The 16,559-nt window shown below is 40.9% G+C and overlaps 1 protein-coding gene and 1 non-coding gene across 2 annotated transcripts; both read right to left on the bottom strand.

The window, feature by feature from the left end:
- Window positions 1-3,756: 3,756 nt before the first annotated feature.
- On the bottom strand, window positions 3,757-3,828 carry TRNAC-ACA. Its single transcript has one exon. It is a non-coding gene; the product is annotated as a tRNA-Cys (tRNA).
- A 4,267-nt stretch (window positions 3,829-8,095) lies between these two features.
- On the bottom strand, window positions 8,096-12,026 carry TOB1 (transducer of ERBB2, 1). The gene is made up of 2 exons (XM_043904137.1): window positions 11,705-12,026; window positions 8,096-10,013 (listed from the first exon to the last, which is right to left on the bottom strand). Exon 2 carries the CDS (start codon window positions 9,871-9,873, stop codon window positions 8,851-8,853), a length of 1,023 nt encoding a protein of 340 aa, XP_043760072.1. The 5' UTR covers window positions 9,874-10,013; window positions 11,705-12,026; the 3' UTR covers window positions 8,096-8,850.
- Window positions 12,027-16,559: the final 4,533 nt, after the last annotated feature.

Below are 16,559 nucleotides of genomic sequence, written 5' to 3'. Positions count from 1 at the left end.
AAAAAAAATGAATGGCAGGTGGTGTACAAAACAAGGAAGGTTCTTGTTCTTCTTTTTTTTTTTAAAAAGAGCTCTGAGATCAGTAGGCAGATCTGAAGAATCAGTAAAGAAACAGCAGACATACTCATTACAAAACAAATAAAAAGCCAGCCTTCATCCTTACTAGAAATGAATCCATGTTTGGCTGGAAAGGTGGCCAGGAAAAGCCATCTGAAAGGAGTACTTGCATTTAGTTTAAAACAGAAAACAAAAAAAACAAAACAAAACAAAAAACAGAAAACAGAATTGTGCCTAGAACTACTGAACTCGTGTCACAGAACATCTAAACTCTGGTCTAAAATAGACAGTTGTAGGGTCCTATGATTCCATTTCTTAAACCATACTGATAGAAGGAGCATCAGTATTCCTGTCTATCAGTATCCAGAAGTCATCAACTTATACTCACATGCTATAAACCCAGCTAGACAATGCCATATCCATGCTTGTCTTACCTTTCTAGCCTAAAGGAAGTTCAAAATTGTTTTGAATTAGTATCTGGTTTGGGGAAATATCACAATCTAGCTTTCATGCTCCAAAAGAGGCTATGGAGCCATATTCTCCCAGCTCTCTCAACAGCACTAAGGAAGGAAAAGGAGACTCAAAAGCTGTCAAAGGGCATGTGGAGAGCTAGGGTTTAAAAATAGCTGCAACCTGATGGCTGGGATAGAAGTTTATGTTTGACTTTAACGTTTTGTACAAAAACCCCATAAAAGCAATATCTTATTTTGTTAATGTGTTTTTTCCACATTATTTTTGAAACACTTGAGTGTATAGACAGAAGGGGTGTGACCTACAGCATATGCCAAGGTTTGTCTAAAAATATTTTACACCTGTTCTCTGTTCTGCACACTGGTCATATTTTATCAGTGAAGTAAAGTGCTCATAATGCCAGATGAGGAATGTGTTTTTCCTTCCAAGTCCTCAATGTTTTTCCCTTCTGTAAAGCAAACCTCCTCTTCTTTTCTACCTGCACTAAAATAAAGCTAAAGACGTTATCCACATGACCCATCTACCCTCAAAGCTACATTTTAACTCTTCCTGTTCCTGAGCAAGTACTCTTTAGGAACAACCATTTCAATACTTTTCACAACAGTGTGGACACTTCAGCAAACATTTTTGACTGCTCCCAAAAGGAATGTCAACTTGTACACTAGGTTTAAATCAACTTGCTGATTGTATAAAAAAGAATGCTGAAACACGGGTTTCCCTATCAGCGACTCAAAACTAGAAATACAAACTCAGTGGTATTTATTATGGAAACAAGGACAAAATAGCTTTTAGGATATTACTGTAGAATTTTCATTTAATTCTCTGTTGATGCAAATAATAAACTGGACAACAAAATGTTGAATAAAGACAGTTATGGTTTTAATTTACATTCTTGCTTTCAAGGGGCAACACAACAAATATGAATAAAATTCTGGACCTCGTGGTTTCTAAGAACACATTACAATTCTTGATAGAAGGTGATTATTTCCTTGTAATTCCCTGGGGAAGTGTATAGATATCACTGTATACTTACTTTGCAGATGAAGAAACTGAGCCATCTGAGTCAAATTTCTTAATATGCTTAAGAAAGGAACTAGACTCACAATTTCCAGTTGCCTCCAGACATGAGCTGCTTCCCAATGTCCTCTTTTCTAAGCTTTGCCTAATTGTAAGATGATCTCAAAGCTTCACTTATAGATTTTATGTATAAAGCAAGTCTTCTAAAATATAAATCTTAAAACTCAAACATTGAGAAATGGTTAGTAGAGGTTTAACTATTCACAAGTCAAATACTGTTACTGACAAGACTTTTAGCCCAATCTAAACCTCCATAAGCCCATCTAATGGTTCAGCAATATTTGGTCCAATTAAATTTAACCCCAAATCAAAATACTAGGCATTTAGTATAACATTTAGTATAACAAGATTTAATACATATAGAAATTACAGAAATTCTTCTGAGCTATTTTTTAAGTGGGCTTTTGTTTATTGTGCAGTTTAAACATGTTCAAAATGAATAGCAATGATAAAGGGAATATATGTGACTTCCCTGGAGGTCCAGTGGTTAAGACTCTGTGCTCTCAATGCAAGGAGCATGGTTTCAATCCCTGGTCAGGGAACTAAGATCCCACATGCTGCAGGGCATGGCCTAAAATAAAACACACCACATAACACACACAAAAAACAATAAAGGAAATATAAGTTCCTTCATAATAGCTTATCCTTCTAAAATGTAGCTACTTCTTATTTTAAGTAATTTTAATTTATTTATCTATTTTTGGCAGTGTTGGGTCTTCAGTGCTGCGCAGGCTTTTCTCTAGTTGTGGCAGTTGGGGGTTATTTTCTAGCTGCAGTGCATCAGCTTCTCTCGTTGCAGAGCATGGGTTCAGGCTTCGGCAGTTGTGGCTTCCAGGCTCTAGGGCACAGGCTCAGTCGTTGTGGCACATGGGCTTAGTTGCTCCACAGCATGTGGGATCTTCCCAGAGTAGGGATCAAACCCTTGTCTCCCGCCCTGGCAGGTGGATTCTTTACCACTGAGCCACCGGGAAAGTCCCCTTTCTTATTTGAAACCAAAATATATTGATCTTTTTTAAGAAAATCTTTCAGAATCAGTTCAAAATGAGGCCATCTGGTTTCCTTAAGGTTTAAAAATAAAAGCAAAAAGACTAGTTACCACAACATCTATACGTATAGAAGTCATGTATACCACAAAGATAAGCCTTAAGATAGTTTTTCAAAGTAACTTAAACCATAGGTACTAGAAACACATTGTTGAAGACTATTTTGATACCTTACTTGGTCTTTCCTTATATTATTTATCAACAGCACAGGTAAGGAATGTGTGTCAAAAGAGCTACAGGGGGGGTCAATGTTCACAATTTTACTTAGAAGCGATATAGCCCTTACTCAATTTGAAGGAATCATCACCCAGTGGCTCCAAAATAAGAGAAGTAAACACAACTAAATTAAGAAAATCAAACTTATAGAATTGATATAACAATGATTTCTAAAAACATTGCCAGAGAACCTGTGATTATAGTTTATGGCCACTGGATTTCCAAAGTATACTTTTCAAAACATAATCATGACTTTGGAGTATGGCTAAGAGCCTTCCACAAGCCTCTTCTCATTGACATTCTTGTAAAGAGATTCTACAAGTGATGTGGCTAATATATCAAAAAAAGTTCTTATTCCTGTAACTTCAAAGTAGAATAGCAACCATTGAGAGGGAACAAAGCATGGAGCTTAAGAGCAAGAACTCTGGAACAGACTACATGAGTTTGAATCCGAAGTCTGCCACTTATTGGCCATGCAATATTAAGCTGTGCCTCAGCCCCCCTTAGGGCTTCCTGGATGACTCAGTGGGTAAAGAATCCACCTGCAATGTAGGAGACACTGGAGACACGGGTTTGAGCCCTGAGTCAGGAAGACCCCCTGGAGGAGGGCATGGCCACCCACTCCAGTATTCTTGCCTGGAGAACCCCATGGCCAGAGGAGCCTGGCGGGCTGCAGTCCATAGCACCGCAAAGAGTTGAACACAACTGAGCACACGGCATAGCCCCCTTCTGTAAACAGCACAGCAGAAAGTGATATATAAGTGAAGTGAAGTCGCTCAGTCGTGTCCGACTCTTGCGACCCCATGGACTGTAGCCTACCAGGCTTCTCCGTCCATGGGATTTTCCAGGCAAGAATACTGGAGTGGGTTGCCATTTCCTTCTCCAGGAGATCTTCCCAACCCAGGGATTGAACCTGGGTCTCCTGCATTGTAGGCAGACGCTTTACCATCTGAGCCACCAGGGAAGTCCAATAAGATATATAAGTGTCTGTTAACTTTAAAACATTAAAAAAGTATGCGTTGTATTAATTTTCCAACTGTATGCACATTGGTTCTGGGTCCTTTATTCCCTAGGTCTGCCAGGGAATTCCTGGTCCTAGGTCCCTGAAGCATGAAGATATCATCCCACGGGAGTTCCTTGGTGGTCTAGTGGTTAAGATTCTGAAGCAGTGTCCTGGGTTACAGTTCAGTACTTGGTCGGGGAACTGAGATCCCACAAGCCATGTGGTATGGCTAAAAAATAAATACAAAAATAAAAAATAATTAAGAAAAAAATTAAAAGATGCTTGCTCCTTAGAAGAAGAACTATGACAAACCTAGACAGCATATTAAAAAGCAGAGTTATCACCTTGCTGACAAAGGTCCATATAGTCAAAGCTATGGTTTTTCTAGCAGTCATGTAAGAATGTGAGAGTTGGACCATAAAGTAGGCCACGTGTCCAAGAATTGATGCTTTTGAACTGTGGTGCTGGAGAAGATGCTTGAGAGTCCCTTGGACTGCAAGGAGATCAAACCAGTCCATCCTAAAGGAAATCAACCTGAATATTCATTAGAAGGACTGATGCTGAAGCTGAAAGACTGAAGTTAATAGGAGAAGGGGGTGACAGAGGATGAGATGGTTGGATGGCATAACTGACTCAAAGGACATGAGTTTGAGCAAACTCAGGGAGATAGTGAAGGACAGAGAAGCCTGGTGTGCTGCAGTTCATGGGGTTGCAAAGATGGTCACGAGTTAGTGACTGAACAACAACAACAAGAAAAAAAGAAGGTATCTTCTTAATATAAGAAAAAAACTGGAGAACTCTGATCTAAAGTGAACTCAAATTGATTAAGCATCAGCTGATTGGCATACTAAACAATAGAATGGGTTTTATTAAGCAATGGTAATTTTACATCCTCGTCAGACTTTTTCCTTACCTCATCTTGCACTATTGTCATCCGCCTTCTGACAGGTTGATATATTCTAGTCAGGCAATGAAATACATTTAATGTGCTGTGCCTATGCTATGGCTTCCCAGGTGGCTCAGTGGTAAAGAATCCGCCTGCCAATGTGGGAGACACAGGTTCGATCCTTGGGTCGAGAAGATTCCGTGGAGTAGGAAATGATAATGGAATAGTAAATGGCAACCCACTCCAGTATTCTTGCCTGGAACATTCCATGGACGGAGGAGTCTGGCAGTTCATGGGGTTGCAAATAGACATGATTGAGCAACTGAGCACACACCCTGAGCAGGCACGAATGTCTATGCTATATTGCTTGTGTAGGAAGGTCTCCAACCAGCGTTTTACTTCATTGGCTTAAGTACATGCAAAAAGAGGTACAGTTTATCCCTGAACAATATGGGCTTGAACTGTGTGGGTCCACTTACATGGGGATTTTTTTTCAGTAGCAAATATTATAACACTACATGATCTGCAGTTGGTTGAATCCTCAATGTAGAACTTGGAAGGACTGACTATAAGTTATACATGGATTTTCAGCTGAGTGGAGGGTGGGTGCCGCTTCTAACCCCCATGCTGTTCAAGGCTCAACTGTACTTCATTTTCTCTGTGCATTACACTGACATTTAAAAATAACCTAAGTTCTGGACATTTGTTAGATTAAGTCAATTATAATATGGGTAACATATGTGAATAGCACTGATATACATTAGAAAAACCCTTTAAACTCAGGATACCTTTAGTTTCACCTTCAAAAGTTAAGACATTAATTACAGTAAACAAAGATCATCATCTTTTTGTGTGTGTATGTGCTGCCTTTGATGATGTGTGAGGGCTTTCTCTAGTTGCAGCGAGCAGGGGCTTCTCTGCATTTGTGATTCATGGGCTCCTCATTGCGGTGGTTCTTGTTACAAATCATAGGCTCTAGGCTCATGGGCTTCAGTAGCTGTGGTTTACAGGTTTAGTTGCTCCTTGTCATATGGGATCTTCCCCCACCAGGGACCGAACCTGTTCCCTGCATTGGCAGGCAGATTCTTATCTACTGTACCACCAGGCAAGTCCGAGATTATTTATCCTTAACGAGGCATTTTGACTGAAGTTGTAAGTTTGACATCTAATATAGGTTAAAGTTATCCAAAGGAGATTTAACAATACACATGATTTTAGAAAATGGACAATAAAGGAATATTCTAAAATCAGAGAACTACTTTTTGGAATCATCATCTTCACTCATCAATGATATACGTACTTTGTAAAGCAGCATTTTAGACACCAAGATAGGGCCATTCAGAGGCTGCCACAGTATAGCTATTGAAGAGCCACTCCCCGCAAAAAAAGGAAAAATCTATTAGTATAATTAACTTAGCAAAACTGTCAACTAAAAGTCTCCACACATAAGGTCAAAAAGTGTGATGGCAGTGGGGGAAAAAAAGACTAAGATGTAAACTTTTCTAAGGTTTTCTAAGTTGTGCTAAACAAAAGCACCTTTAAAAATTTCCATTCCTCATGAACAAAAAGGGCATGAAAACAGAGAGCCTTTGTTCATTCTGTAAAAAAAAACAAAACCTCAAGGATACCAAGCTCAAATCAATTTCAAATCAACTAATTTTCTTGAACCCAATCATGATAAAATCAAGTTAATGTTTTCAGCACCAAATCAATGTATGCACCAATATGAAATTTCCCTCAGATTTTGTCAGTACACGCATATCCAAGATCTGAAAGATAGTCATAAAGTTCAATTATTTAAAATATGAATACATATGTATCATGTGTGTGTTAGTCATGTGTGACTTTGCGACCCCATGAACTGTAGCCCACCAGGCTCTTCTGTCCACGGAATTCTTCAGGCAGGAATACTGGAGTGGGTTGCCCAGGGATCAAAGCCTGGTCTCCTGCATTGCAGGCAGATTCCTTACCACCTGAACTACCAGGGAAGAAGCCCTGAATATGTGTATTAGTATTCTTGATTGTTACAAACTCTATTTCGTGTCTATTGGCCAGTTGCTTTTAGAAAAAGTTAACTTGAGCCTTTCTTCATTTATAAAAAGACCAGTTTTCTTCCAAGTTAAGCCTATAACTTTACCCAAAAGCTTCTAGCAGAAACTAGTATTTAAAACTGTTACTCTGATTATTCTTTTACAGCTTTTCAAACTCGATCACAAAATCACATAAGTGATAGCATACAAAGAAAAATCTCTCCCGGTTCCAGTCACTATCTCAATACTTCTTCATAACCTCATTCTGTCCACTAATGGACAAAGGCCTCACCATAGAGCTGACAGAACAGCTTAACTCTGTTGTTTTTAGGGCTTGTTTCCTTAAAACTTTTTATTCCTCTAAATTACAAGGGTAACAGACAAAAGGCTTCTGTAGACTGGTGTCTAAAAAAACCTCATTTGAGACCAAATTTATCTCACAAGTAACCTGGACAGTGCTGGTTTCTCATTAAAAAAGCAGAGAAAGTTATTCTAATTCAAGACAATTTTCTAATGTCAACACTGTATCAGTGGACATTTAAACAGTGAAATGATTCATTATTTTACTTTAACAATGTGTCTCACCCTTGCAACTCATGGGCTAAAAAAAAAACAAAACCTCCCTCCTTAAGGAGCCACTACAATTTGACACATTGACTAATCTTTGAAGTACCAAACCAGGAAAAAACCAACCCAAAACCTGTGAGTAAACTTTGATAGGAAAATGCACAGAAATACTAATATTTAACAACCTGTCCGATTTTGAATAGATGTTAATCATAAATTCTCCAGTTACAATGACTAGTCTTTAAGTGTAAGGATCAGTAAAAACAGACCTAAATCATCTTTTTTCAAGCAGTCAGGTGAGCTGCTTTGTCAAGCAAGTTTTCTGAGCTATTTATCTCCCATGCAGAAATAGAAAATTGATCCAATGATTTCTTTCTCCATATACATTTCAAATAAATTCCCTCAGTTTACATGAGAGAATTTCATTTTATCACCTGACTCCATCTTAGATGTTAGTGTGACACAATTTTAATAAGGTTGACTTGCCTTAAGCCTACCACCCTTGTTGTGGGGAGACATGTGGACTGAACAGTTAGTTGCTAAAAACAAAGCTGTCCCAAGCGTTGCTCAGGTGAAGCACAACTTTTTATATAGCAAGCTACTATCTGTGCTCTAGTAGAGGAACTGCTTTCCATTATAACTTTGTGATTCAATGAGTCAGATCTTTCTGCTGTATCAGCATTTACAACATAATTCCAGAATTAGATCTTTGGCAAAGACTTAAAAACAAAGACCACAATAAATGTTTTTAATTTTAAAGAATTTTAATACAAACTTAATATAAACTATTTCAGTCCCTCTTAACATGTAAGACACTGACTCAAAATACTTTTATACCATTTTTTCAAGTATTGCACAATATAGGTACAAAATTAATATTTACGATTACATTTTCTTCCATAATATATAGCAAAAATTTTTAAACCTTTAACAGAAAATACTTTTTTTTGAAAAAGCAAATATTCGTACATTTTAATTCCACCACTAAAGGAATATCCTGTACACAATTTTTAGAATAGGTGATGTCTTTGAGATGGATATTTTACAATTTCAGTAAAAAAAATACAACATGAAGCTGCTGTCACAGATCACTGTAGTAAAAAGATATAAATGCAATACCATGTCGTAGAAACAATATATATATCCTCTGATATTTTACAAACTTTGTACTAAATTAAATTATACAATTAGAAAAGACCAATAAACCCACTTATTAGTGCCAATTTTTTATAAAAAAAAAATCAGCCATGTCCTTGCTATATCTTAAATACTGTAAGAGGCCATATCTGAGAGTATACTTTAAAATATACAGTCAGTATAAAATAACTTTGTGCTTGGTTGGCAATGAAAAATGATGCATGTTTTATTTTTGTAACCAAGCTTGAATGTATCCTTACTATAAGCTTAAAAAAAAAAAAAAAAAACTCAAGGAGGTTATTAAAAAAAAAATCCCCCTTGGGCCCAACCATTTTAACTTGTACGATACATTTTTTTCTTTTTTTAGTTAGCCATAACAGGCTGGAATTGCTGGTTAGAATACTGCATGTTATTTAAGCTAAAATTCAAGCCATCTACAAAAGACTTCTCGTTGAGGCCTCCATAGGCCGCAAATACATCAAAGGCATTACTGTACTGGAGAGGACTGAGGTTAAGGGGGCTGTCACCTGGGAACATTCCATTGGTACTACTACCTTGACCCTGCATATTAGGAAAAATAAACTCCTTGGCATTAGGAGAAAGAGCAGAGGTTTTCTGCTGTTGCTGCTGCTGTGGTGGCGGCTGGGATGGCTGCTGCTGTTGCTGCGGCGGCTGCTGGTTACCCAGGCCAAGCCCGTACAGAGAGTGCATTGAGGAGGAGATGGCTTTCTGCTTCAAGAGGTCATTCACATTCAAGCCGAGGTTAATAGGAGAAGTACGTGCAACCTTGTTGCTGCGGCCACTATTCTTCATTTTGGTAGAGCCAAACTTGGTGGCAGCGAAAGTGGCAGTAGTAAAGGTTAAAGGCTGAGTGGACCGGGGCATGAAGGTAGGGCTTACAGCAGCAGAGTGACCAAAGGGAGGCGATGGAGAGCTGGACACTGATGAGGCTGGGTCACTTATGGGCATAAAAACCTGGGCCTCTGGGTTAAAGCTGTTTTTGATCTCCTTATCCAGCTCGCATCCATTTTCATTATTATCATCCACATAAAGCACCTTCACTGGTCCCTTTTCACCAATTTGGTAGGAAACCTCAAACGGGTCGATCCAAACACTAAGATCCTGTGGCAGATTGCCACGTACATCATCAATGTCCAAACCACTCTCTTTGGATGCTTGTTCAATCACTGGGTCCACTTTCTCCCCTATGTGTATACATCTAAACCCTGATCCTTTGTATGGCTTTTCAGGATACCAGTGCCCTTCATATTTCTTCTTAAGAAGTCTTTCAAGCTCTTCACCAAAAATGTTGACACGTCTTCTGGGAAGCTTATTATACAGATATGAAATAATAAAATTTAGTGCTACTTGGATTTCAAGCTGCATAGCTGCTATGCCACAAAATTAGGTTTGTGTTTCAACTCCCCCCAGACACAGACAAAAAAGTTCAGTTTGTGGCAGAGAAACAAATTTTCATTCAAAGTGCTGGTATTAGTAGATATCCTTCACCTCAAGCGGTCTTGTTCCTTAAAGAAAACATAGAAAACAAAAGAAAACATGTCCACGTAAGATAAACGTTAAGTTCCACAACCTTTTTTAGCCCCAGAGTAATTTCAGTTTTGAAAAAGTCTAATAAGCTAGAAAGTCTGAAAAATCTAATCAGCACAAAATGTAAGGACTTACCAATAGAAAACTGTCTATTGAAGACCAAAATCTTGGGAAAACAAGATCTACAGTTTAAAATGTGCAAAACAAAACCCTATTATTTACTTTCTGTTTCTGAATAGAGTTCTAAGAGGAAAAACACTTTCAGAATATACAGCATATTCCTTTTCTTCTTGCAGTTCTCAAAAGAATATTTATTGGAAACCATACTAAACCAACATCTGTCTACATACCTGTATATGCTTGTTTTAAACGTTGGTCATACTCCTATACACTAGATTAGAAATGAATTCTGTATTTCAGTTCATTTTGGACATATACTGCTTAAATCTGCTTTATTATCAAACAATCCCAAATGTGAGATGTAAGGAAAATTATTTTAATTTTCAAAGTACATGATACAACCTCTTCTCTATACTATTTAATGTGTATTTTTCTAAATCTGAAAATACTTCTTGTTCATCAAGTATAACAAAAGAAACAACTAACTTCAAACTCTTACTGATTATTCTGTTTAAAGGGTAGGGTTTCTGGGTTTTATTCTGATTTTCAAAACCAACTCTCTCTCTCATGATAAGAGAACAGCCGAAGAGGCATGTACGATAAGGTCGACCTTTAAACGTTTGCTGGATCAGCACTGGGTGGGGATAAGAAAAGACCAAGGGCAAACAAGATATTTGCAAAAGGGATCTATCTGTACACTTAGGTTGATTTTAAAGGACATAAAAAAAAAATCAAGTTGGTATTAACCCATCTGTTTCATTTTCCATACTCGTGGTGATAAAGGGAGAAGAATCCCAAGCTGCCCCCAAACTACAAACACTTTCCAAGCCCGTGTGCTGGCAAAGGCAGCTGATTAAGCCAAATTGCGTGAAGGTGCAGTCGAGCGAAATTCAGGCTCGGCGAAAGGTAGTTTCAAAGCAACGCCTTAAAGACCGGAGCATGAAGAATTACATAAACAGCCAGTTGGGTCTCATTAGATTTCTGCTCACAGCCTTCGGAACCAAGCGCTACAGCAGCAGCGGCAAGAGGAGGAGGGAGAAAGCCACGAGAAATTGAAAAGAGACCACTCGGGGCCGGGGGCTGGACACCCGGCGGGTCGTGGCGCCGGTCGCACCAGGTCAGCCGCTCCCCTCCCCCCGCCGTAACCCGACCCGCCGCTCCCTGCCCCCCACTCCGAGGTTCCTGGGACCCAGCCAGAGTCCGGGGAGCACCAGCTCCTCGGCACCATTTTCAGGCCCGGCGGCCCCGCGGACTCCAGCGTTCCCCTCGAGCTCGCCGCTGCTCCCAGGCGCCCCAACCCCCGATTCCCTTCAGCTCGCCCCGGACAGCCCTTCCCCGGTGACCCGGCCCGGCCGAGCCCGACTCGCCGGCCAGCCCCGCCTTCGGGGCGCGCCGGAGACCCTAGGAGCCGCCTCCGACCGGGTGTCGGGAGACGGTCCCCACCGCGCCCGGGCCGCGACGCCGCCATCCCGAGCCCGGAGGGCCGGGGGCTCTAAGCCGCTGCAGCCCCTCCTCCTCTTAACCCCGCCCGCCGCCCCTAGATACTTACGGGCTGCTTCCACCACAGACCCGGCCGCGGGGCGGAGAAGGGGAGGCGGGGCGGGGGCAAGGAAGGGTCGGCGGCGACTAGCTGGCCGGGCAGACTGCACGCCGACGCCGCCGGGAGGAGGCTGCGGAGGGCCGGGGCCTCAGGAATTCGCCCCTTCTGGCTCGGGGTGGCAAGGACGGGGTCAGGCGAGCCCGCTCACTTCTCCACACAGCCCGGTGCCCGGCCCAGGGTGCCCGGTCCAGTGTTCCCGTAGAGCGCCCACTCCGCGCCGGGCCAGAGCTTCACTCTTTCTGCTGCGGCGCGCGCCCCGCCTCTCGTTTTATATTCTCCTCCCCACCCCCATCCCCTCCCGTAGGGATGCGCGCGCCCGCCCCGCGTCACACAGCTCCGGGTGGCGTCACCATTCCCCGCCCTCCCACCGGGTACCCTAGACCCTGGCCACTGGCTCCGCCCCTGCCCTGCCCCCGGACGCCATTGGTCAAGTCCCGCATGCCCAAGTCCTGACAGGCCGCGGAGGGCCGAGTGGGCAAGGCCACACCTCTTGGTCTCCAGGGTGGCCAATGAACCGATAATCTTCCAAACACTGTGGGCGGGATTAAGAGAAAATTTGGAGAGGGATTGGGGGAAAGACATGCCAGAGAGGGTGACAGAAGTGGTTTGGGGCGGCTGACTCTAGGTCTAGGCGGAGAACTGTGGAGAAAGGGGGAGGGGAGCGAAGCTGGGGGCGTAGCGGCGAGGTGAACAGGGAGAAGAGCCCAAGACCCCGAGAGGGAGGGGAGAATGGACAAAGACTGTGGGATTGTGGCCAAGGAAAAGCCCACTCGTTGACAAGCTAACAAGTATCGGCCTCCAGTGCACCCAGGAGAGTCCAAAAAAAGGGGGAACTGTGAGAGGGACTCTTGTACTGATTGAATATTAATCACCTCAAGGGCCTAGGCCAACTGCCATTCATAGAGGGGCAGAACCCAAAGTTGCCATGCCAGGCTGGGGGTGGGGAAGGGAGACCACCTGGCCACACCTCCCGCCTAGGTGACAGTTTAACTGCCTCCGCATCCCACATCAGACCTCCCCGTGCGACCCGGCAGCAGCTCCGATGTGGGGGTGGCTTGCGACTAAGAAGAAACACATTTTATTCCGAATGTCCCAATCCAGGCCTCCATGCCAAATTGTGTACGTATATGTGTATATGTACGCATGCGTGTATTTCTAGTGCCTATCTTAACGTAAATACACATAATAAACACAGTGCCTTCTTGTGTTTTGCGTTTAAGATAATTTTCAGTTGAAATCTGGGCAAGTACATAGGGAGCGGGGAAAGAGAAGGCCTCAAAGGGGGCGGGAAAGCTCTCTTTTCCACAACCTGCAGCAGAGAAATACACGAAGTTACACTGGGAGTGAAACCGAGAGTCCCTCTCCGGCTAAAAATATTACTCACGGGTAGCAACGACGCCTGATTGGCCACCCTTCTCCCTTAGCTACCAGGCTATTGGCTGTCTGGTATCCAGGAGACCGACGTCAAATTTGCACAGGGAAAGGCGGAGAGAAAGTCTACGCGGAGAGAAGGGTAGGAGAAAGAGAAGCGAGGAATGAAACGCCGGTCACCTGGCCTTCCTCTCGCCCCATTCCTGTGCACTTGAAGAAGTGCTTCCTGGGAAAACAACTGGGTCTCCGCCTTCCCCTCAAAACGGAGAGGCCGGCACTCTGAAACTACCATAAGGAAGTTAAATCGCAGTTCACCGAACAGTGGGGTGTTGGCTAAACCAGCCATGTAGACCAGCTGCGCTGTTGGGGCACAAACTCGCTTTATGGACGCAAAATCTCGTCGTGGCTTTTTCTGTCCAACCTGACTTTATTGCCCCGCTCTGCTCACCTTTTAGAAGGAACAGAATTGAAAAAGGGTATTTCTAAAGCCTCAAAGTGTGTAAGAGGAGGAGGGAAGATGGGTTTGTGAAATAGGCTGAGGGTGGGAGTGGTCCGGTGACTTGTCTTGTTTATTGTGTGGATTTCTAAAACTTGGGCAACATTTTTAAAAAATAGAAGTTTTACTCAAGTTCTGTTTTAGTGTTTAAAACCAGTTGGGTTTTTCAGTTAATGAGGAAGAGTGAGATTTGGTTGTGACAGTATGAAAGCATTTTAAATTAAAACATCCCTTCCTCTGCATCAAAAAAATTTATATTATCCGTTCAGTGTTGTCTTCCTTTTGCTCACTTGTATTTTTTTCTATAGTGAATATTTCATTTGTTCTTTAAAATGTATTTAATTGAGCACAGAAATTAGAATAATATAGGATATCTGGGAAACACTTTTATCCAGAGAAAGAGTTGATTTTCCGTGTTCTCCAGAGCCCAATTTCTCTTACCATTAGGCCAGTGATATGGTACCAAATATCCAGAATTGCAGGACCATGATTTAGCCATGCATCTTGATTTGTAACTTGGAAATACATCACTATATTAGAGGAGCATATTATGCTTGGCTGAGATTAATATATCTAACTAGAGATAGATGAATTGTAATTTTGTTCAAGTTTATTTATACTTTTCAAGAATTCTCTAAAGGGAAGACAGATTCTCTTTTCTGAATGCTCCCAATCTATAATCCCAGGTTTAAAATTTGAGAGCAACCATCTTATAGGTATTAATTAAATATTACTAGTGGTAAATAAAATTTTTAAATCAGAAATTTAGATTTACAACATGTTATTGCTGCTCAAGGGTATGAGAATGTTTCAAACCAAACATAAATAAAAACACACATAAATAAATACCAATGGCACACAAGAAAAAGTACTGAAGAGCAAATACTGGGAAATCTGAATTTCACACATTTTTTCAACTTTTAGTTCTCTCATCTATAAATATTTACTGGATTAACTAATTTCTTAACTCTTTCAATTTAAAAAATCCACATTTAAAACTCAGTGCCCCTGAAGTATTTAATGCAGTTCTTTTCCAAATATAGATTGCAAATACAAAGAAAACCAGATTCATATCCTTCCAATATTGCCAATCACAAGGCATAAAATTCCTTTTTTTCAAGTTTTTGCCCTTTAAAGGATCCTACATACAATTTATTGCTATTTAACATTACTTTGGAATTGTGTAGGGGAGTAGACTGCTAAAATAGGTATTTAAATTTATAGAGAAAAAAGGAATTTGATATTATTAACCTTCAGGTGGTATCACAACCAACAGGTATTCCTCTCTTTGGGCAAGTGATAGTCACTGAAAATCACAGCCCTTCCCTTTCACATCACTGTGTTCCACACAACTCCTGGAGCAATGCCTTACAATAAAGTGATTGGCAAATTCCAAGGAATTCCCTGGTGGTCCAGTGGTTAGGACTTGGTGCTTTCACTAGCAGGCCTGGGTTCAATCCCTTCTGGGGGAACTAAGATTCAGCAAGGCCCCTGGTACAGCCAAAAAAAAAAAAAAGAGAGAGAGACAGACAGATAAAGTTCCAATGGTTCTTGAAAGTGTCCTGAATTATTATCTCATTCACACATATAAACACACATACACACACCTCACCTGATTTCTGAGAGAGATATATCCTAAACTTTCTAATTCTCCTTGTACTTCATTGCAAACTGAGACAAGATTATGGATGAATCACCATCACATGATCTGTATTTACTAAGGCTCATTTTTTAGTCTAGGGAATCAACGTTTATGTTTTCTTGAAAATTAGGCAATATGCAAATGTAACGGTGTTTGTATCATTGTGGTTATTCATTTCTTTTAGACAGTCATGCAACATAAACCATAGCATGCACATTTTTAAAAATTGTTAATAAGGAACAATTTTAAGCTAATCATTGTGTTATTAAAGCCAAGTATACCAATTCTTTCCTGAACATTTCCCAAAGGAAGATAAGAACTTATGACTTATGGAAACTCAGTGTGGTATCCTATGATTTCTCATATGGATTAGTAGAGGAGAGCCATACATTCTCCAAGAGATGGGAACACACACATTTATAATTACAAGATAACTAGATAACATTAAACAAACCCATTTATCTTTGGAACAGGCAACTTGGTCTGATAGGAGAATGTCTTCTTATAACTTGCTTTCTTCCTATTATCTTGATGAACAAAAACCCAAACAAAATTTTGAAATTTCTTTTTATCAGCCAAGAATGAGGATTTTGAGCTTAGCAACAGATTATAGTTGCAAATTCTAGGAGTGATACAGTGTTAACAACATTTCTAAGTAAAAAGCACATTTATTTAAAGTTTCCATAAGCCAATGTTATTACTTTAAATATATGAATTATAGATTTCATCCATGGCACACTCGGTTAATGAAAATTGAAAATATTATAATAATATATAAATTTAAGGCATAGATTGCATCTATTGTTGTGCAGCACTGCTTAAAATAGAAATATATGCAAATTCTATTTTATGAAATAGATAACATGACCCTGCAATTCTGGAGATATATATATATATCTGGAGAAGGGGAAGGCTACCCACTCCAGTATTCTTGCCTGGAGAATCCCCATGGACAGAGGAGCTTGGCGGACTTCAGTCCATGGGGTCCAAAAGAGTCGGACACGACTGAGCGACTAAGTACAGCACACACACACACAGTGGTAGCAGACATTGTTGCTATGTCACCCATTTCCCATGCCCTCTCCCCTTCCTCTTGTCTGCCTGACTAAAAAGGCTATAGGAGCTAAATATGTTATCTTCCCAGCCTTCACTGCAGTAAGGGTGTCGCTGTTCTTATGCCAATGAGACATAAATAGGCATCACCTGGGAAAACTTAATCAGGAATCATTTGGAGAGGGATAGTCTAATAGAACTTTCTCCAATGATGCATGTGTACCTGCTAGATCACTTCAGTC

Source organism: Cervus elaphus, chromosome 5, assembly GCF_910594005.1.
Source record: "Cervus elaphus chromosome 5, mCerEla1.1, whole genome shotgun sequence".
NCBI lineage: Eukaryota > Metazoa > Chordata > Mammalia > Artiodactyla > Cervidae > Cervus > Cervus elaphus.
The sequence above is the reverse complement of the archived record's forward strand: the minus strand, read 5'-3'. Positions and strand labels throughout refer to the sequence as shown.